The 22768-nt window shown below is 45.4% G+C and overlaps 1 protein-coding gene across 8 annotated transcripts in view; it reads left to right on the top strand.

Annotated features, from left to right (window-relative positions):
• Positions 1–22768, top strand: part of nek1 (NIMA-related kinase 1) — a 226766-nt gene that overhangs the window by 12558 nt on the left and 191440 nt on the right. For 7 of the 8 annotated variants that reach the window (XM_070878030.1, XM_070878068.1, XM_070878050.1 and 4 more), the window contains exons 2-6: positions 1940–2088; positions 2186–2282; positions 14094–14191; positions 17595–17678; positions 19434–19501. In XM_070878030.1, the coding sequence (XP_070734131.1) occupies positions 1972–2088; positions 2186–2282; positions 14094–14191; positions 17595–17678; positions 19434–19501 (464 nt within the window). In that variant the 5' untranslated portion in view covers positions 1940–1971. Of the gene's footprint in view, positions 1–1939; positions 2089–2185; positions 2283–14093; positions 14192–17594; positions 17679–19433; positions 19502–20004; positions 22629–22768 lie in introns of those variants that run through there. The other variant, XM_070878059.1, reaches the window with a different exon arrangement.

The following is a 22768-nucleotide window of genomic DNA, read 5'->3' as shown; positions in this document are numbered from 1 at the left end:
CACTTCATTTTGGAATGAGACCTAATAATTTGTGTTTCGCTTTACCACTTCTCAGTTTGCATGAAGGAAAAGAAAGACTTGGATTGATATAGTTCCTTTCACAATCACCGAACGTCTCAAAGCACTTTACAGCCAATTAAGTACTTTCTTTGGAGTGTAGTCACTGTTGTAGTTACAGTTGATAAGCTCCCCGCTGGAGTGGAGCTTAACTACAGAACCAATGGGAAGCTGTTCAATCTTCACCATCTCCAGGCCAGGTCCAAGACCGTTCCAACCTATGTCGTCGAGCTACAGTATGTGGACAACGCCTGCGTCTGTGCACACCCAGAGGCTGAACTCCAGGACATAGACGACGTATTTACCCAGGCGTATGAAAGCATGGGCCTTATGCTAAATATTAGTAAGACAAAGGACCTTCACCAGTCTGTCCTTGCCGCACAGCACTGCCCCCTAAACATCAAGATCCACGGCGTGGCCCTGGACAATGTGGACCACTTCCCCTATCTCGGGACCCTCCTATCAACAAAAGCAGGCATTGAGGACGAGATCCAACACCACCTTCAGTGCGCCAGTGTAGCCTTCGGCCGCCTGAGGAAAAGAGTGTTTGAAGATCAGTCCCTCAAAACTGTCACCAAGCTCATGGTCTACAAGGCCGTAGTAATACCTGCCCTCCTGTATGGCTCAGAGACATGGACCATGTACAGTAGACACCTCAAGTTGTGATGTCTCCACAAGATCCTGCAAATCCCCTGGGAGGACAGATGCACAAACATTAACGTCCTCGTCCAGGCCAACATCCCCAGCATTGAAGCACTGACCACACTTGATCAACTCCGCTGGGCAGGCCACATAGTCCGCATGACAGACACGAGACTCCCAAAGCAAGCGCTCTACTTGGAACTTGTCCACGGCAAACGAGCCAAAGGCGGGCAGAGGAAACATTACAAGGACATTCTCAAAGCGTCCGTGATAAAGTGCGACATCCCCACTGATACCTGGGATTCCTTGGCCATAGACTGCCCTAAGTGGAGGAAGTGCATTTGGGAGGGCGCTGAGCTCCACGAGTATCCTCACCGAGAGCTTGCAGAAATTAAGCGCATGCAGGGGAAGGAGTGTGCGGCAAACCAGGCTCCCTGCCCACCCTTTCCCTCAACGACTATCTGTCCGACCTGTGACAGAGACTTAGGTGGTTGTACAGTCCAATACGAGAACCAAAAAACTCAAGCTAAGAGTGGAAGCAAGTCTTCCTCGATTCCGAGGGACTGCCTATGATGACGATGATGAGTCACTGTTGTAATGCAGGAAACGTGGCAGCCAATTTGCTCTCGAGCAAGCTCCCACAAACAGCCATGTGATAATGACCAGATAATCTCTCTCTTTTTTGTGATGATGTTGATTAAGGGATAAATATTGGCCAGGACACCTTGCTACATCGGAGACATAATCTTGAGAGGGTCTCACTTTTTATCTGGTTGCAAGAGTTATTTATTGTTTTGTCAGTTTGCGCTACCATCTTGATGGAAATAGAGGAAGCCTTTGCCCATCTGCGTGTCCTCTCAGCTGGAGGAATGGTCCTGTTAATGCTTTCCTGATTCAATGGAGTAAATGTCGAAGTAAACAAATTAAGATGCGAACAGATGCTTCCTGCAGTAAAAAGATAGATGTTCAGCCTTAGGTTGAGATTGAGTTTTGGATCATTTTGGTAGTAAAGTACATTTTCTGTCAGGTGGACATCAACAGAGAGGTTTCTCTCCCGCCCCTCCTCCTTAACTCTTTCTCTCTGCGCCCCCCCCCCCCCCCCCAATAAATCTGTGGTAGGGTGATAATTTATATTTGGGGATTGTGCATCTGAAGTAAGCTGTGGATCGATTTTTCTGAATCAATTATCTGGTTTGGGAATGGATTGCTGAAGGAAATGTTTTGCGTTTTGTTCACACAGCGTGAGCATGAGGATCTTTTACATCAAACACTATGGATAAATACGTCAAGGTGAACAAAATTGGAGAAGGATCGTTTGGAAAAGCTATTCTTGTGAACTCGAAAGAAGATGGCAGACAGTATGTTATCAAAGAAATCAACATCTCCAGGGTGAGTAAATCTTGTCTTGCAAGATGTAACTGATGTAAGACGTGGCAGAATGATACTTTTTCAAAGACTTTTCCCATTTCCTTTTTTTGGTTCCAAGATGTCAAATAAAGAGAGGGAAGAGTCGAGGAGAGAAGTTGCTGTGTTGGCAAACATGAAACATCCAAACATTGTACAGTACAAGGAATCATTTGAAGGTGAGAAATAAGCCTGAGGCTGAACTATGGATTAAAGACTGGGTGGGAGGTGGGGTGGAGAGCTTGTGGAATAATCTGAGTCTGTATTTCAGATCCAGATTTCTGTACTGTAACTTCAAGTATTGGGAGCCGTGCACTTGCTCCAACCTGAATTGTTGAAACAATAGAGGTAATTCCCCAGCGAGGAAGACTCTCACTGTGTGACAACTTGCGAGTATCTGATGATTGATGCTCAAAATGGGAAGCTGTTCACTTTCTTGGTGCTAATATCCCTTACCTTGAGGAGCACAGAAAGTGTTGGTACTGTATATGTAAAAATAATAGCTGCTATTTGTAGTTACAATAAAATCATATTGTAATGTGTCCTATGAGCCCTATTTTTATGGTGCCCTTTTTCAGTTAAATAAAATTCTTTACGACACGTGTGTGAAATGGGACACATAACCTGCATGAATGATTGACTTTTACGCCAGGTTCTGCAACACTGCAGAAGTCTTATGATTGTGAGGGAATTGTGTCTACGTTTCCAAAACTTGGTGAATGATCCCTAAAATGAGGCAATACACTTGATTACACTGCTTTGAACGAATGAGCATGTTGAATTTTGTTTTATGCTTGTGAGGCCCACTATGTGTGGCAATTGGCAGCAGTGAAGGCACCAATAAATGGAACAACATAGTCATTTTGCTCTCCTTTTGAAAATTTGGATGCTGATTGGAGATGAAAATTACTTCCTCGTTCCTTAACATTTAAAGCATCTATTTCTGATTTGGTCAGCTTTGCTTCACAATACCAATGTGGAAGCACAAGCACCACAAGAGGGGCAGCAGTTCAAGGAGGGATGGCCCACCGCCACCTTCTCAGAGCATCTAGCCATGGGCATTTAATCTGGCCTTGCCAGCATTGCCCACAACCCCAGCACAAATACAAAAAAAATAAGAACACAGCCCGTGGTTCTGTGGAGATGGCTGCCTAGCAAACTTTTTTCAATGTGTAGCAAAGTACATTCAAGGTCGCCATTATTTATGGTATATCCGTGTAGGTTAAATGAGAAAAATTAGATTAAATAAGAAAACAAGAAAGACTTGCATTTATGTAGCTCCTTTCACGACCACCGGACGTTCCAAAGCTCTTTCCAGCCAATTAAGTACTTTTTGAAGTGTAGTCACTGTTGTAATGGAGGAAGCGCGCCAGCCAATTTGCACACAGCAAAAGTCCCACAAGCAGCAATGTGATAATGGCCAATAAATCTGTTCGTGATGTTGATTGAGGGATAAGTATTGGTCAGGACACCGCGGACAACTCCCCTGCTCTTCTTCACAGTATTGCCGTGGGATCTTTAAGTCCATCTGAGAGAGCAGACAGGGCCTCGGTTTAACTGAAAGACGAAAGATAGTATGAGTTATTTTCTTGCCGTTGCTCATGTGCTCTTTTATGAGACAAACCAGTGTCCTTAAGAGAGAATTGGCTCAAGTGGATTGGGAAAATAGATCAGAAGGTCAAGAAAGACTTGGATTTTACATAGCGCCTTTCATAACCACCAATGTCTCATAGAAACATAGAAAATAGGTGCAGGAGTAGGCCATTCGGCCCTTCGAGCGTGCACCGCCATTCAATAAGATCATGGCTGATCATTCCCTCAGTATCCCTTTCCTGCTTTCTCTCCATACCCCTCGATCCCCTTAGCCGTAAGGGCCATATCTAACTCCCATTTGATGCCAGTTCATTGGATATATTCAACAACACTCTGCGGCAGGAAATTTCATAGGTTAACAACTCTCTGAGTGAAGAGGTTTCTCCTCATCTCAGTCCTAAAATGGCCTACCCCTTATCCTAAGACTATGTCCACTGGTTCTGGACTTCCCCAACATCGGGAACATTTTTCCCGCATCTAACCTGTCCAGTCCCGTCAGAATCTTATACGTTTCTATGAGATCCGCTCTCATCCTTCCAAACTCCAGTGAATAAAGGCCCAGTTGATCCAGTCTCTCCTCATATGACAGTCCAGCCATCCCTGGAATCAGTCTGGTGAACCTTCGCTGCACTCCCTCAATAGCAAGAACATCCTTCCTCAGATTAGGAGACCAAAACTGTACACAATATTCCAGGTGAGGCCTCACCAAGGCTTGTACAACTGCAGTAACACCTCCCTGCTCCTATACTCAAAACCCCTAGCTATGAAGGCCAACATACCATTTGCTTTCTTAACCGCCTGCTGTACCTGCATTCCCACTTTCAGTGACTGATGTACCATGACACCCAGGTCTCGTTGCACCTCCCCTTTTCCTAATCTGTCACCATTCAGATAATAGTCTGTCTCTCTGTTTTTACCACCAAAGTGGATAACCTCACATTTATCCACATTATACTTCATCTGCCATGCATTTGCCCACTCACCTAACCTACTAAAGTCACTCTGCAGCCTCATAGCATGCTCCTCGCAGCTCACACTGCCACCCAACTTAGTGTCATCCTCAAATTTGGAGATACTACATTTAATCCCCTCGTCCCATTCATTAAGATACAATGTAAACAGCTGGGGCCACAGCACCGAACCTTACGGTACCCCATTAGTCACTGCCTGCCATTCTGAAAAGTGCCCATTTACTCCTACTCTTTCCTTCCTGTCTGACAACCAGTTCTCAATACATGTCAGCACACTACCCCCAATCCCATGTGCTTTAACTTTGCACATTAATCTCTTGTGTGGGACCTTGTCAAAAGCCTTCTGAAAGTCCAAATACACCACATCAACTGGTTCTCCCTTGTCCACTCTACTGGAAACATCCTCAAAAAATTACAGAAGATTGGTCAAGCATGATTTCCCTTTCACAAATCTATGCTTACATGGACCTATCATGTCACCTCTTTCCAAATGCGCTGCTATGACATCCTTAATAATTGATTCCATCATTTTACCCACTACCGATGTCAGGCTGACCGGTCTATAATTCCCTGTTTTCTCTCTCCCTCCTTTTTTAAAAAGTGGGGTTACATTGGCGACCCTCCACTCCATAGGAACTGATCCAGAGTCTATGGAATGTTGGAAAATGACTGTCAATGCATCCGCTATTTCCAAGGCCACCTCCTTAAGTACTCTGGGATGCAGACCATCAGGCCCTGGGGATTTATCGACCTTCAATCCCCTCAATTTCCCCAACACAATTTCCCGACTAATAAGGATTTCCCTCAGTTCCTCCTTCTCACTAGACCCTCTGACCCCGAGATATTGTGTATTTGGATTTACAAAAAGCCATTCGATAAGGTGCCACATAAGAGGTTACTACACAAGTTCAAACTTCATGGTGTTGAGTAATATATTAGCATGGATAGAGAACATAAGAAATAGGAATAGGAGTAGGCCATCTAGCCCCTCGAGCCTGTTCCGCCATTCAACAAGATCATGGCTGATCTGGCCGTGGACTCAGCTCCACTCACCCGCCCGCTCCCCGTAACCCTTAATTCCCTTATTGGTTAAAAATCTATCTTTCTGTGATTTGAATACATTCAATGAGCTAGCCTCAACTGCTTCCTTGGGCAGAGAATTCCACAGATTCACAACCCTCTGGGAGAAGAAATTCCTTCTCAACTCGGTTTTAAATTGGCTCTCCCGTATTTTGAGGCTGTGCCCCCTAGTTCTAATCTTCCCGACCAGCGGAAACAACCTCTCTGCCTCTATCTTGTCTATCCCTTTCATTATTTTAAATGTTTCTATAAGATAACCCCTCATCCTTCTGAACTCCAACGAGTAAAGACCCAGTCTGCTCAATCTATCATCATAAGGTAACCCCCTCATCTCCGGAATCAGCCTAGTGAATTGTCTCTGTACTCCCTCCAAAGCTAGTATATCCTTTCTTAAGAAAGGTGACCAAAACTGCATGCAGTACTCCAGATGCGGCCTTACCAATACCCTATACAGTTGCAGCAGGACCTCCCTGCTTTTGTACTCCATCCCTCTAGTAATGAAGGCCAACATTCCACTTGCCTTCCTGATTACCTGCTGCACCTGCAAACTAACTTTTTGGGATTCATGCACAAGGACATGGCGTACCATCTTGCCGTCCGGAGGAGGCGGGGGTCCCCGATGGAGGGCACTCTCTGCGGGAGTCCTCCCACTATTCATCGGGGACTTGGCCTGGAGGGTGATGCACGGAGCAGTGCCGTGCAACAAATTTTTAAGCCGGTTCACGGACTCCCAGGCCGCCTGCAATTTCTGCGGTCTGGCAGAGTCCGTGTTCCATGTTTTTATGGAATGCACGAGGTTGCAGCCCCTGTTTTATTATTTGAAGCGGCTGCTCCTGAAATTCTGGCTGCACTTCAGTCCCACTCTCCTGATCTTTGGGCACCCTGTGCGGAGGGGAGCGGGTAGGTCCGAAGGCCTACTCGTAGGACTGCTCCTGGGCACGGCCAAGGGTGCCATCAGCCGGTCCAGGCAGCGGGCGGTCGAGGGGGTCGTTCAACCTGACTGCCTGCCTCTCTTCCGCTCTTGCATCCGGTCCAGGGTGTCCTTGGAGATGGAGCACGCGGTGTCCACCGGTACGCTCCCGGCCTTCCGCGAGAGGTGGGCACTGGAGGGACTGGAGTGCATCATCACGCCCGGCAACCAAATTTTAATTTGATTTTACGTTTTAAAGTTTAATTTGTTTTAATTGCCGGTGCTTTTAGTGTCCCCCTCCCCTTTTATAGGGGGCACTGGAAAAAATGTGATTTTAGCGCCCCAAAAAAACCAAAAAAAAGAAAAAAAAAAGGGGCCTTGTAAATGTCTGCTGTGTCATCCAGGGCGGGTGGCACGGTTTAATGTTTTTTGTTTTGCAGATAAACTCCAAAAAGAGTTTCATGCACAAGGACCCCCAGGTCCCTCTGCACCGCAGCATGTTGTAATTTCTCCCCATTCAAATAATATTCCCTTTTACTGTTTTTTTTTCCCCAAGGTGGATGACCTCACATTTTCCGACATTGTATTCCATCTGCCAAACCTTAGCCCATTTGCTTAACCTATCTAAATCTCTTTGCAGCCTCTCTGTGTCCTCTACACAACCCGCTTTCCCACTAATCTTTGTGTCATCTGCAAATTTTGTTACACTACACTCCGTCCCCTCTTCCAAGTCATCTATGTATATTGTAAACAGTTGTGGTCCCAGCACCGATCCCTGTGGCACACCACTAACCACCGATTTCCAACCCGAAAAGGACTCATTTATCCCGACTTTCTGTTAGCTAGCCAATTCTCTATCCATGCTAATACATTTCCTCCTCATGTCTGATCTGATCATGGACTCAACTCCACTTCCCTGCCCACTCCCCATAACTGTTTATTCCCTTATTGCTCAAAAATCTGTCTACGCCTTAAATATATTCAATAACCCAGCTGCCACAGCTCACTGGGTCAGAGAATTCCACAGATTTACAACCCTCCTGAGAGAAGAAATTCCCCCTCACCTCAGTTTTAAATGGGTGGCCCCTTATTTTAAGACTTTGCCTGCTAGTTTTAGTTTCCCCTATGTAGAAATATCTTCTGCATCCACCTTGTTGCGCCCCCTCATTATCTTTTATGTTTCGATAAGATCACCTCTCATTCTTCTGAACTCCAATGAGTACAGGCTCAACCTATCTTCATAAGTCAACCCCCTCATCTCCGGAATCAGCCTAGTGAGTCTTCTTTGAACAGCCTTCAATGCAAGTCTATTCGTCCTTAAATACGGAGACGAAAACTGCATGCAGTAATCTAGGTGTGGCCTCACCAATACCCTGTACAGTTGTAGCAGGACTTCTCTGCTTTTATACTCCATCCCCCTTGCAATAAAGGCCAACGTTCAATTTGCCTTCCTGATTACTTGCTGTACCTGCATATTAACTTTTTGTGTTTCACGCACAAGGACCCTCAGGTCCCTCTATACTGCAGCACTTTGCAATTTTTTTCCATTTAAATTATAATTTGCTTTTCTATTTTTTATTTCTGCCATCGTGGATAACCTCACATTTTCTATACTCCATCTGCCAAATTTTTGCCCACTCACTTAGCCTGTCTATATCCCCTTGCAGATTTCTTGTGTTCTCACAATTTGCTTTCCCACCCATCTTTGTATCATCAGCAAACTTGGCTACATTACTTGGTCCCTTCATCATTAATATAGATTGTAAACAGTTGAGGCTCCAGCACCGATCCCTGCTGCAGCCCACTAGTCACTGTTTGCCAACCAGAAAATGACCCATTTATCCCTACTTTCTGTTAATTAGCCAATCCTCTCTCCATGCTAATATATTACCCCCAGCTCCGTGAACTTTTATCTGGTGCCGTAACCTTTTATGCGGCACCTTATCGAATGCCTTCTGGAAATCCAAATACACCACATCCACTGGTTCCCCCTTATCCACCCTGCTCGTTACATCCTCAAAGAACTCCAGCAAATTTGTCAAACATGATTTCCCTCTCAAAACCATGTTGACTCTGCTTGATTAAATCATGCTTTTCCAAATGTACTGCTACTGCTTCCTTAATAATGGACTCCAGCATTTTTCCAATGACAGATGTTAGGCTAACTGGTCTATAGTTTCCTGCTGTCTGTCTGCTTCCATTTTTAAATAGGGGCATTACATTTGCGGTTTACCAATCTGCAGGGACCTCCCCAGAATCCAGGGAATTTTGGTAGATTACAACCAATGCGTCCACTATTTCTGCAGCCACTTGTCTTAAGACCCCAGGATGCAGGCCATCAGGTCCAGGGGACTTGTCCGCCTTTAGTCCCATTATTTTACCGAGAACTACTTTAGTGATTGTATTACGTTCCTCCCTCCCTATAGCCCCTTGATTATCCCCTATTGGGATGTTTTTAGTGTCTTCTACCATGAAGACCGATACAAAATATTTGTTCAAAGTCTCTGCCATTTTCCTGTTCCCCATTATTAATTCCCCAGTCTCATCCTCTAAAGGATTAACATTTACTTTAGCCACTCTTTCTTTTTCCTATTTATGTACCTGTAGCAACTCTTACTATCTGTTTTTATATTTTGTACTAGTTTGCTTTCATAAACTATCTTCCCTCTTTTTTTTAGTTGTTTTTTGCTGCTTTTAAAAGATTTGCGATCCTCTGTCCCCCACTAGTGTTGGCCACTTTGTATGCCTTTGTTTTCAATTTGATACCATCCCTTATTTCCTTAGTTAGCCACAGATGTTGATCCCTTCTCTTGCAGTCTTTCCTTCTCATTGGAATATATTTTTGTTGAGAGTTATGAAATATCTCCTTAAATGTCTGCCACTGCTCATCAACAGTCCTACACTTTAATCTATTTTCCACTTTAACCAACTCTGCCCTCATACTTTGTAGTCTCCTTAATTTAAGTTTAGGACACTAGTTTGAGACCCAACTTTCTCACCCTCCAACTGAATTTGAATTTGAAATTCAACCATGCTATGAGGATCATTTACCAGGCGATCATTTATTACACAGGACCAGATCTAAGATCATCTGCTCCCTGGTTGGTTCCATGATGTACTGTTCAAGGAAACTATCCCAGATACACTCTATGAACTCTTCCTCAAGGCCACCCTGGCCAATTTGTTTTGTTCAATCAATATGAAGGTTAAAATTGCCCATGATTAGTTCCTTTTTTACAAGCCTCCATATTTCTTGATTTATACTCCCGTCAACAGTGTCGCTACTGTTAGTGGGCCTATAGACAGAGACATGGACTATATACAGCAGGCACCTCAAAACACTGGAGAAGTATCACCAGTGTTGCCTCCGCAAAATCCTGCAAATCCATTGGCAGGGTAGGCGCACCAATGTCAGTGTTTTCGCTCAGGCCAACATCTCTCCAGCACTGACCACGCTCAATGCTTCAATCAGTACTGTTGGACTGGCCACATCGTCCGCATGCCCGATACTAGACTCCCAAAACAAATGCTCTACTCGGAGCTTCAACACGGGAAGCGAGCCCCAGGTGGGCAGAGGAAACGCTTCAAGGACACCCTGAAAGCCTCCTTGAAAAAGTGCAACATCCCCACCGACACCTGGTAATCACTGGCCCAAGATCGCTCAAAGTGGAGGAAAAGCATCGAGGAAGGCACCGAACACCTCGAGTCTCTTCGCCAGGAGCAAGCTGAATCCAAGCGTAGACAGCGGAAGGGGCGCACAGCAACCCAAGCTCCCCACCCACCCCTTCCTTCAACCACCGTCTGCCCCACCTGTGACGGAGACTGTGTAGGTCCCACATTGGACTCTTCAGTCACCTGAGAACTCATTTTTAATGTGGAAGCAAGTCATCCTCGACTCCGAGGGACTACCTAAGCATAGACTACACCCACAAGCGACTTTTTCCCCTTATTATTCCTTATCTCCACCCAAACTGATTCAACATCTTGATCTTCTGAGCCAATAATGTTTCTCACTAAAGCACTGATCTCATCCTTTATTAACAGAGCTACCCCACTTCCTTTCCCTTTCTGTCTGTCCTTCCGAATTGTCAAATACGCCATAATATTTAGTTCCCAGCCTTGATCACCTTACAACCACGTCTCTGTAATGGCTATCAGATCATATCTATTTGTGCCATCAACTTATCTATTTTATTACAAATGCTGCTGCATTCAGATAAGGAGCTTTTAAATGTTGTTTTTTTTTACCATTTTTTTCCTGCTTTGACCCCACTTTCTGATGCACTTTTATGTTTGTACATTCTGTCCCTTCCTGTGACTCTCTGTTTTCCATTTACCCAATGCTTGCCTGCCCTATTGCCTTCTCATTCTTTGACTTTTTAAATTTCCACTCACCAGAACCCCCCACCCTACCTCACTAATTCGTTTACAGCACTCGTAATTCAATTTGCCAGGACATTAGTCCCAGCACGGTCTAAGTGGAGCCCGTCCCAACAGAACAGCTCCCTTTTACCCCAGTACTGGTGCCAATGTCCCACGAACCAAAACCCATTTCTCCCACACCAGTCTTTGAGCCACATATTTAACTCTCTGATCTTATTTACCCGAAGCAAATTTGCTCGTGGCTCAGGTAGTAATCCAGAGATTATTACCTTTTGTGGTTCTGCTTTTTAATTTGACCCCAAGCTGCTCATACTCCCTCAGCAGAACCTCTTGTTTGTCCTAACTATGTTATTGGTACCCACGTGGACGAAGACAACTGGATCTTCCCCCTCCCACTCCAAGTTCCTCTCCAGCCCTGAGGAGATGTCCTTAATCCTGTCATGCTCTCTAACTAACAGAAAACAGAGCGTCGGGGTAAATGAGTCATTTTCAGGTTGGGAAACTAGCATGTGGGGTCCCACAGGGCTCAGTGCAATCTATATTAATGGCTTGGATGAAAGGACCTAGTGAATTGTAGCCAAATTTGCTGACAATACAAAGATAGGTGGGAAAGCAAGTTGAGGAGGACACAAGAGTCTGCAAAGGGACATAGATACAATAAGTGAGTGAGCAAAGATTTAGCAGATGGAGTATCGTGGGAAATTGTGAGGTTATCCACTTTGGTAGGAAGAATAGAATAGCAAAATATTATTTAAATGGAGAGAGACAACAGAATGTTGCAGTACAGAGGGATCTGGGTGTCCTCATACATGAAACAAACAGTTAGCATGCAGGTATAGCAAGTAATTAGGAAGGCAAGTGGGATGGAGTATAAAAGTAGGGAAGTCTTGCTACAATTGTAGACCACACCTGGAGTACTGTACAGTTTTGGTCTCCTTAATTAAGGAGGGATATACTTGCATTGGAGGCAGTTCAGAGTAAGTTTACTGGGTTGATTCTTAGGATGAAGGGGTTGCCTTTATGGGCAGGTTAGGCCAGTACTCATTGGAGTTTAGAAGAATGAGAGGTGATCTTATTGAAACATATAAGAGTCTGAGGGGGCTCGACAAGGTAGATGCTGAGAGGATGTGTCCCCTCTTGCGGGAGTCTAGAATTAGGGACCATTGTTTCAGAATAAGGGGTTACCCATTGAAGACGGAGATGAGGAGGAATTTCTTCTGAGTGTTGTGAATCTTTGGAATTCTTGGCCCCAGAGGGTCGTGAATTCTCTGCCCCAGAGAGCTGTGGAGGCTGAGTCATTGAATATATTGAAGGCTGAGATAGACAGATTCTTAAACTATAAGGGAGTCAAGGGTTATGGGGAACAGGCAGTAAAGTGGAGTTGAGGCCAAGATCAGATCAGCCATGATCTTACTGAATTGCGCAGCAGGCTCGAGGGGCCTACTCCTGCTCTTATTTCTTATGTTCTTATGTTCTTGTATTGCAAATCAATGGCCCCAAGTTTCGTGCCGCGGCGAAAACGGCGCACCTCCGAGCTGGGCGCCTGTTTTTTGCGCCGAAAACTGCGCCTAAAAAAAAGTCCGATGCTCGATGTCTGCTTGGCGCGGCGCACTCATCGCAGCAGAGGGCGGAGCCTAACACTCGCGGCGAGTTTCTAAGTAGCAGGAGGCGGGTCCAATTTAAATTAGCCTTCGTGGTGCCGGCAACTCTGCGCGTGCGTGTTGGAGCGTGCGCGCACGCGCAGTCTCACACAAACATTGGCACTCGGCCATTTTTAAAAATACTGCAGAAAAAGTGAAGATTTGTTTCTTGGACCCCTGCAAAGGCTTGTAATTTAATTTTTTTTGATATTTCTGTGCGTGAGGGAGTGCTTTTAGCAGCACTGCTGAATAAATCACCTGCTGAAATCAGTGCATTCAGCTTTTCACTGCTAAACTTGCAGAACCGGTGCTGCATTGGTGCATGCAAAGTAAGGACTGTGTGTTTGGAGAAATAAGAGTGCCAATTCAACTTTGCAATAATACGTGGTGTTGACAATGCAGCACCCATTCTGCAAATTTAAATATAAAACTGTCGATGTGGCTGCCTCTCCCTGTCCAAATGGCCTCAGTCCCCCTCACAGCTCGAAGGCTGCTGCTGTATCTTCGGCTGCCGGCCAGCCACTGACGCCGCCCCTAAAGCGTGGCCGAATGGCCTCAAGCACCTCAATGAGCTGCGTGTGTCCTGCGTTGATTCTTTGGTTGCCGGCCAGCCACTGACGCCGCTGATATCTCATGGCCGAATGGCCTCACATCGGTCCGCTGCTGATTCTTTGGCTGCTGGCCAGCCACTGACGCCGCTGATATCTCATGGCCAAATGGCCTCGGGTCCGTCCGGTGCTGCTTCTTCGCGGCCAGCCACGAAGAGAATGAAGGCCTGCCTCAAGCACTGCAGCTCAGCTCTAGGCTTGCTGCCGCTGCCGTCGAGACACTGACGCCACACCGCTGCCTGTCTCCAACATGAAAGGCCTGCCTGAAGCACTTTCACACAGGTAGGAACATGGTTTATTTAATCTTTTCTTTGCTTATAAATTTTTATTCAGGTTGGATTTATTTGTATGATATTTGTATAAGTATAACTAAGGATTGATTGTAGAATTTAATGACTTCCCTCCCCCCCCCGCCTCCCCCCCCCCCCCACCTCGTTCCCTACACCTAATTTGTAACCTACGCCTGATTTTCTAAAGTGTAGACAAGGTTTTTTCGAGCGTACAAAAATCTTCACTTACTCCATTCTAAGTTAGTTTGGAGTAAGTTTTCACTCACGAAACTTTGAAATCAGGCGTAAGTGGCCGGACACGCCCCCTTTTGAAAAATAAATTCTGTTCCAAAGTGAAACTGTTCTAACTGACTAGAACTGGAGCAAACTAAATGACGAGAATTCCGATTTCTAAGATACACCAGTTGCTCCTAAAAATCAGGAGCAAATTATGTGGAAACTTGGGGCCAATGTCTTGAGTATTAGCTCATTTAAAATTTAAGTCTTGATCAGCTGCATGTGTATTTATTTAACAGAAAACGGCTGCCTTTACATAGTCATGGATTACTGTGAAGGTGGAGATCTTTTCAAAAGGATCAATGCGCAAAAAGGAATTCTATTCCCTGAGGACCAGGTAAAAACTATTCTTTTTTGAAATACTATTTAGTCGCGGTCACGAGGCAATTGTGAAATGTTTCTTAATCCAACTACACTGTTGGGAATCTGTTCTGATGCTGTCTTTTCATCTGTGCGTCACTGTTTTCACGAGGCATATTTAGTTTATTGCTCCCAATACATCGCAAGAAGAAAACTACACTTCAGCTGATAGGTTTAAATGTTCTGTAAAACTCTTGTTCATCATCTCTAATTGCACCACTGCAAGTCAGGCTGCTATGTACCGAGTACAGGACAGCACTGGTCACGTTACTCTGCATTCCCCACTGAAGATGAAACAGGCCAGGCATAAATGTGCATTTGCCCGCCCCTACCCCATCAATTAGTTTGCAAAGGGCCATGTTCAATCCACAAGTCCGGGGTTTGAGTCTCAAAGCTGTTCAACTTGCAACTTGGCAGAAAGAGCACGGGACAGGGACTACTAATTGGAGAGCTTTTTCAAAGAGTCGGCACAGGTACGATGGGCCGAATGGCCCCCTTCTGTGCTGCATCATTCTATGGGCTCAAGTTTCGGCCTGAGTTGCTCCTATTTTTTTGGGAGCAACTAGTTTAGAATGGAGCATCTTAGAAATTGCAATTCTTGGCATTTAGTTTGCTGCAGTTCTAGTGAGTTAGAATAGTTCCATTTTAGAACAGATTTTCTTTTTCAACAGGGGGCGTGTCCAGCCACTTACGCCTGTTTTGCAAGATTAGGCAGCGTAAACTTACTCCAAACTAACTTAGAATGGAGTAAGTGTAGATTTTTGTACGCTCAGAAAAACCTTGCCTATACTTAGAAATCAGGCATTGGGAACGAGAGATCGGGGAGGGGGGGGGGAAGGGAAGGGAAGGGAAGGGGGGGGTTTTACAAATATTAAACACTTCACTTTTACAAATAAAGAGCCATCATCAATAATTAATGATAAATAAATCAACCAATAAATCCAAAAAAAAAAAAAATTAAAAAAATCACAACAAATAAATTATTCTACTCACCTACTGCAGCAACGGGGAGAAGGGGGGCGGGGAGAGAGAAGAGAGGGGGAGGGCAGGGAAGAGGAGAGATGGGGAGGGCGGGGGAGAGGAGAGAGGGGGAGGGCAGGGGGGAGAGGAGAGAGGGCAAGGAGAGAGGGGGAGGGCGGGGGGAAAGAGGAGGGGGGGCGGAGGTAGAGGGGGAGAAGAGAGAGGGGGAGGGCGGGGGAGAAGGGGGGGGCGCGGGGCAGAGGGGGGAGAGAAGAGAGGGGGGACGGGGGGGAGAGAAGATGAAGACCGGAGGGGGTGGGGGGAGGGAGAAGACGAGGACTTTGGGCAGGGCCCGCACGCATCCGATGCCGGGCCGCTGGCACAGACGACTCTTCGGGCAGGGCCCTCCCCCAGCGAGATGCGGGGCTGGCAGGCCCTGAAGCCGGGCCCCGCCGAGGACTTCGGGCGGGGCCCACAGGCAGCCGCTGCTGGGCAGCTGACGCAGACGACTCTTCGGGTGGGGCCCGCCCCCAGCGAAAGGCCGCGGGCCCCACCGACAACGATGACGCCAGCTCCACGAGGACTTTGGTCGGGGTCCGGGCCGGCAGGCTCCCAGGAGGACTTCGGGCGGGCCACTTGGCCCGGGATAGGGGCGACGTCCCTTCGGCCTGGGATAGAGTCGTTGCCCCGGAGACCGGACGTGCTGGGAGGGCTGGGAGCTACTGTCCTCGCGCACAGCTGCCGGCACTGTTTTTGGGGTAGGGCCGTAGCTCCTGCTGCACCGCGCCAAGGTGGAAATGGGCCTACAGCTATCGGAGAGGTAAGTATTCGGCGCAATTTGTGTTCTGTAAATTAGGCGGGCTCTCCAATGTGCGCCGTTCTAGCAGGTGTCTGAAACTTGAGCCCTATAATTCTATGAAAACTGATGTGTGATGAGTCTAACTCGACTACTATTAAACATTTTGGCTGGTTGCCATGAGAAGTCCCTTGTGTGACTTTGTTGTTTCTTGTCAACCTTCTCTCTCCTCTCTCTTTCTCTCTCTCTCTCTCTCTCTCTCTCTCTCTCTCTCTCTCTCTCCTCTCCTCCTCTCTCCTCTCCTTCTCTCTCTCTCTCTCTCTCTTGAAGGTGTTAACCTTTTGTTGGGATACAGTTCCGTAAGCATCAGCTTAGCTGTGGTATCTTGCATAAATAGCCGTTATTTATGCATGAGTCTTGGCAGTCAATGTTGACTGACTAATCCAACAGTGGCGGCATCACAAACGATCCAGATCCTGTCCTCATCCATTGCAAGTGCACTTCCAGCAGGGATCCCTGGATAGTGACGAGGAACTGGAATCTGGGCAGCTCCATAGCCCCACAATACTCAGCCCAGTTGTAGTGCCTCAGTCGTCTATATAATTCAGACCTTAGTGCATTATCTTCTTTCTCAGCAGCATTCAACATGGCTCGCCACCATCCTCTGTTCTGCTGTCCAGCCCAATCCTTGCAGTGTTCCACTACTATCTATTTAAATATAACAAGATGATCTCCAGCAATGACTTGCGTCACCTTCAACTTCTTCCCCAGGATCTGCCTGGGGCCCTCTTCTCTTCCTTATCTACATGATGCCCCTTGGTGACATCACCTGTGACATGGGGTTAACTTCCACATCTATGCTAATGGCACCCAGCGTGACCCCATCACTTCTACCTAACTTTTGGTCACCCTTCCTAACCTTTCCTTTCCAGACTTTTCTCTGTTGTCCATATGCCTATCTGTGAAACACTTGTGCTCAAAGCACAATCTAAATGAAAGTTGTTGCCTTTACTGCTACCTCTGCTCAGCACAGACTGCGAATTGAATCTGGGTCTTTATGGTTTTATGGTTCAGCTGTCCACGCGATAAACTGTCTGAGCTACCAGGGGGAATGTCTACATGGTGAGTCTGCTGATACTGAACCGACAAACATTGTCTCTTCCCTGCTGGAAGAGACTCTGGAGCAATATCTCAGAAAAAAATATTCTGTAAGCCATTCCTATGTAGAGATCACTTTCTGCGGTGGAGGGATTAGTGCAGTTTCAGAAAGGGGGTGGAAACGGATCTCGGGAATCCTCCAGACTGTAATCTAGTCAAATTTAAACACGCATTGTTTGCTGTGGAGGCCTATAGTGAATTGTGCATTCTTTCTGCTTAAAATAAACTGCGTATGTTCAGTGACTCTCTCAGTTGGTGATCTATTACAAGATTTAATTAAAATGGTGCTTTGAATAGAGCAAATCATGTTGTCACTCTTGAACGGTAAGTTCTGCAACGATGTATAAATAAATAATAGATCTGCTTATTGCTATAATCTTTTGAGTGAGAATAAGTGACCTTGGTGTTTTCTGGCATCGCTTTTACTTGTACAACAGTATTGCTTTATAATCCTTTGTGTTGGCAGATTCTGGATTGGTTTGTGCAGATCTGCCTGGCTCTGAAACATGTACATGACAGAAAGATTCTCCACAGGGATATAAAATCACAGGTAAGCTTATTTATCAGTTGAGTTAAGGAAGTATTTTCAGAAAATTGACTGATAACTCGCCATGTCATAACTCTAAATGGATTCTGAATTTTTATTAGTGTGTTGGGAGGAAGAAATTCCAGCAGCATCTGCTGCTGAATAAATCTAGGAAGCTGTTGCAAGTATGTCAAGGTCTGATAATGTCATTGGATTAAACAACGCCTCGATTTAATAATTCTCATCCTTGTTTTCAAATCTCTCCATGGTCTTGCCCCCTCCCCTATCTCTGTAACCTCTTCCAGCCCTACAATCCTCTGAGATATCAGCACTCCTCCAATTTTGGCCTCTTAAGCATCCCCAATTTTAATCGCTCCACCATTGGTGGTCATGCCTTCAGCTGCCGAGGCCCTAAGCTCTGGAACTCACTCCCTAAATCTCTTTGCGCGCCTCTCCTCCTTTTAAGACTCTCCTTAAAGCCTACCTCTTTGACTAAGCTTTTGGTCACCTGTCCTAATATCTCCTTATGCGGGGTCCTTATATATAAGAAAGAGAAACTCTCATTTATATAGCACCTTTCATGACCTCAGAATATCTTCAAGTACGTTACAGCCAATGAGGTTCTTTTGAAGTGTGTCACTGTTGTAATGTCGAAAATGACAACAGCTAATTTGCACAAAGCAAGGTCCCACAAGCAGCAATGAGATAAATGACCAGATCATTTGCTTTGGTCGTGTTGGTTGAGGAATGAAAGTTAGCCAGGACACTGGGTGCGCCATGGGACCTTTTTGTCCACCAAAGCAGGCAGAGACTCTGTTTAACATCTCATCTGAGTGATGTCCCCTCCGACTGTGCTTCTTCAGTACAGCACTCAAGTTTCAGCATAGATTGTGTACTTGAGCCTTGGTGTCCGACTTCAACCCATAACTTTTCTGATCCCGAGGCAAGTGTGCTGCTACATTAAAGAAAGAAAAGCAATGAATGAATACAGTTTTGAGTTTGCTCAACTAGAGTTATCCAGTGTTGCATCAAGCATTTTGAGGCTGGGTTTGGGGCTAAACATAATTATAAGCTGAAGCAGTTTATAATGTGATTTCCCCCCCCCCCCAACTTCCAAAGAACAGCCCATTCTGCCTCCGGTGGCATTTATGCCAGTGGTTGGGAAGAGTTAAATTTTAATTATTGCCAAAATCATTTCATTAAAATATTTACAAATAACATTTAGTTTCTCTAAGCCTCTGTGATGGTTACTGTATCCTACAAAGTTAATTTAACAGCTGGAATATGTGGTTTTGACCCATTTTTTGTAATTGTCTGATAAAATAATCAGTTTTGGACAATTTTTTCTTGTCCTGCCGGTTGCTCTCCTGAAACTGTCGGGGTAATTTTCAACTTTTGCCCCTTGGGCAAAACCCGCCCGATTGTCATTCCTGCGATTTTAATGGCTTGGCAATCAGGCGGGTGATTCGTTTAACCAGGCGACCACCCAGACTGCAGAGTTGAAAATGAACCCCAATATCTCTCGAATCTGATATTTAAATGCAAATGTGAAGGCAGCTTTTAAAGTAGGAGAGTGCGCCATGAGTGTTGATTGGGAGGAGGGACTCCCTGGCATATTTGAAGCTTAGAAACAAAAGATGAAAGTTCACCAACCATAAAACTGCACTGGTTTCGAATGAAAACAATTCTAATTTCATGCACCTTCATAACCACAAATGTTTGCTAGAAAATATAAACTGAAGTATATTTCGAGTAACACTTGTTCCTTTTCTAACCCAGAATATCTTTCTAACCAAAGATGGGACAGTTCAGCTGGGAGATTTTGGAATAGCTAGAGTACTTAACAGGTAGAGTTAAACATCATGAACAGAAATTTAATTCACATGTATTGTCTCTTTTGATCTTTGCAGTTTTTTTGACCGTGTGAAATTGGATTTTCCTATTACAGGATCGACCTCCAAAATCCGGAATTCCGGAATCCAGAATGTTCCAGAATCTGGACACCGGGCATATCCGTGGCGGGAATATCCGGAAACCGGAAAATGGTCCAATATCCGGACTCACCCCGCCTCGGCGAACCGACTTCGCGCGGCCCGACATCCCCCCCCCGGCCCGACCTCTCCCCGGTCCCCCTCCCTCCCCTTTACCTGGGCTGCCCAACCCCACCGACCTCGGGCCAGACAAGGAACTCCTCCACGGCGGTGGGGCTCCGCCCGATCAGGTCCTCGGCAGCGAGGCCCCGCGCGAACATCTGCTCGGCAGAGCCCGCGCAAACAACTCCACTGCGGCAGGGCCATGCCCGCACACTTCCACGGTGACTGGGTCCCACCCAGCGATCCGAACAGCTCATCTATGACACCGCCCCCCCCCCTTTTCCTGACGTTGTGAAATCCGGAAATATCCAAACCTGGGCTCAGGCGTTTCTGGATTCGTGACGTCAGAAAGACGTTCCAAAATCTGGCAAAATACAAAATCCGGAATGACCTCGGTCCCGAGGGTTTCGGATTCGGGACGCTGCGCCTGTACCAATAAAAGTTATTTTCTGTTTAATTTACGTGGGCATTACTTAAAATGTGCTACATTAGCTTGTATGTTTAAATGTAAATGAGCTACTTTCAACATGCCTCATTGCATGTTTCAGAATCAGTTTAAAGTGCTTCACTTAACAATGAGTTGACGATTAGAGCACAGTGACTATTGTCATGTATGCAGATAGGGAACCCCCTATATAAGAAATAGGAGCAGGAGTAGGCCACGTGGCCCCTTGACCCTGCTCTGCCCATTCAATAATATGGCTGATCCGATCATGGACCCAGCACCACTTCACCGCCTGTTCCCCATAACCTTTTATCCCCTTATCGTTTAAGAAACTGTCTATTTCTATCTTAAATTTATTTAATGTCCAAGTTTCCACAGCTCTCTGAGGCAGCGAATTCCATAGATTCACAACGCTCTGAGAGAAGAAATTTGTCCTCATCTCAGTTCTAAATGAGCGGCCCCTTATTCTAAGATCATGCCCCCTAGTTCTAATCTCCTCCACCAGTGGGAACATCCTCTCTGCATCCACCTTGTCAAGCCTCATAATCTTACACGTTTCGATAAGATCACCCCTCATTCTTCTGAATTCCAATGAGTAGAGGCCCAACCTACTCAACCTTTCCTCATAAGTCAACCCCCTCATCCCCGGAATCAACCTAGTGAACCTTGCTGAACTGCCTCCAAAGCAAGCATATCCTTTCGGAAATATGGCAACCAAAACTGCACACAGTATTCCAGGTGTGGTCTCACCAATACCCTGTACAACTGTAACAAGACTTCCCTGCTTTTATACTCCCATCCCTTTTGCAATAAAGGCCAAGATACCATTGGCCTTCCTGATCACTTGCTGTACCTGCATATTATCCTTCTGTGTTTCATGCACAAGTACCCCCCCGATCCCGCTGTACTGCAGCACTTTGCAATCTTTCTACATTTAAATAATAACTTGCTCTTTGATTTTTTTCTGCCAAAGTGCATGACCTCACAATTTCCAACATTATACTTCATCTGCCAAATTTTTGCCTGTCTATGGCCTTTTGCAGCTTTTTTATGTCCTCACACATTGCTTTTCCTCCCATCTTAGTATAGTCGGCAAACTTGGCTACGTTACACTCAGTCCCTTCTTCCAAGCCGTTAATATAGATTGTAAATAGTTGGGGTCCCAGCACTGATCCCTGCGGCACCCCACTCGTTACTGATTGCAAACCAGAGAATGAACCATTTTTCCCGATTTTCTGTTTGTTAGCCAAACTTCTATCCATGCTAATATATTACCCCCAACTTTTATCTTGTGCAGTAACCTTTTGTGTGGCACCTTGTCAAATGCCTTGCAGGCAAATGTGGCAGCCATTTTGTGCATCGCAAGATCCAAAAAGTTACAATGAGTGAATGGCCAGTTTATGTGATTAAGTGGAATGAGACATGTTAGCCAGGAACACAACTCCTTGTTCTTCTTGGAATAATGCTGTAGAATCTGTCGAGTCCATCTGAACCATTGGACAGGTAAACCAGGCGTGGGTTTAATGCCTTGCATAGGATTACATAGGATATACAGCACAGAAACAGGCCATTCAACCCAACCAGTGCTTTATGCCAGTGTTTATGTTCCACTTGAACCTCTTCCTGTCTTTCCTCATCCAACCCTACCAGCATAACCCTCTATAGCCTACTCCCTCAAATATTGATCTAACCGCCCCTTAAATGCATCCATACTATTTGCTTCAACCACTCCCTGTGGTAGCGAGTTCCACGTTCTCACTGGGTAAAGAAGTTTCTTCTGAATTCCCTATTGGATTTCTTTTTGACAATCTTATATTGATGGCCTCTAGTTATGCTCTTCCCCACAGGTGGAAACAGTCTCTCTGTATCTCCTCTATGAAAATCTTTCAAGATTTTAAAGACCTCTGTCCAAAGCCTTTGTCCAAAGGATGGTATGCTCATCAATGCAGCATTGCAGAGTCAGTCTATGTGCTGTATTATTGTTGCTAATCGAATGGCAAATTGGAAAATGCTCATTTTCCAAAGAGATTTGGTTTGCATTTTTAAATTATAAACAATTTTAAGAACGCAATAAGGCCAGGATGAGGAATGGTCCATCGGCCCGTCCAACTTTCCTAACCTAACCAATTACTTGAGTTTTGAATGCTGCTATTGTCTTTGACTCTATAACAGGTAACTATTCTAAAAGTGTATGGCCCCTTCAGTGGAAATACCTGTTTCAAATTTGCTTCTCACTAATTAAATTTAGATTTTGTCCTACTACTCTATCTTGTTCCTAAGTTGAAGCTCGAACATTGCTTAACAGCACAATTTAATTTTGGTGGCAGGAGCATCTGAAGGAATGCTTTGCGTAGCTGAAGAGGCTTTGCGAAGGAGGGAGAGACATCGTGGGGCAGAGTTTATGATTTGGCAAAAATGTTGGTTGAGAACATCCAAGTATGTGGCAGAAGCCAGAAAAACGATTGAATAATGTCTGTGTTTAGCATCTGTTGTTATCTATTTTTTGGTGGATAATGAAAGCCTGACATCTCAATTAAGAACATTTTAAGAAATTGTGCTGTGTAAAACATGCGAGT

Source organism: Pristiophorus japonicus, chromosome 1, assembly GCF_044704955.1.
Source record: "Pristiophorus japonicus isolate sPriJap1 chromosome 1, sPriJap1.hap1, whole genome shotgun sequence".
NCBI lineage: Eukaryota > Metazoa > Chordata > Chondrichthyes > Pristiophoridae > Pristiophorus > Pristiophorus japonicus.
The sequence above is the reverse complement of the archived record's forward strand: the minus strand, read 5'-3'. Positions and strand labels throughout refer to the sequence as shown.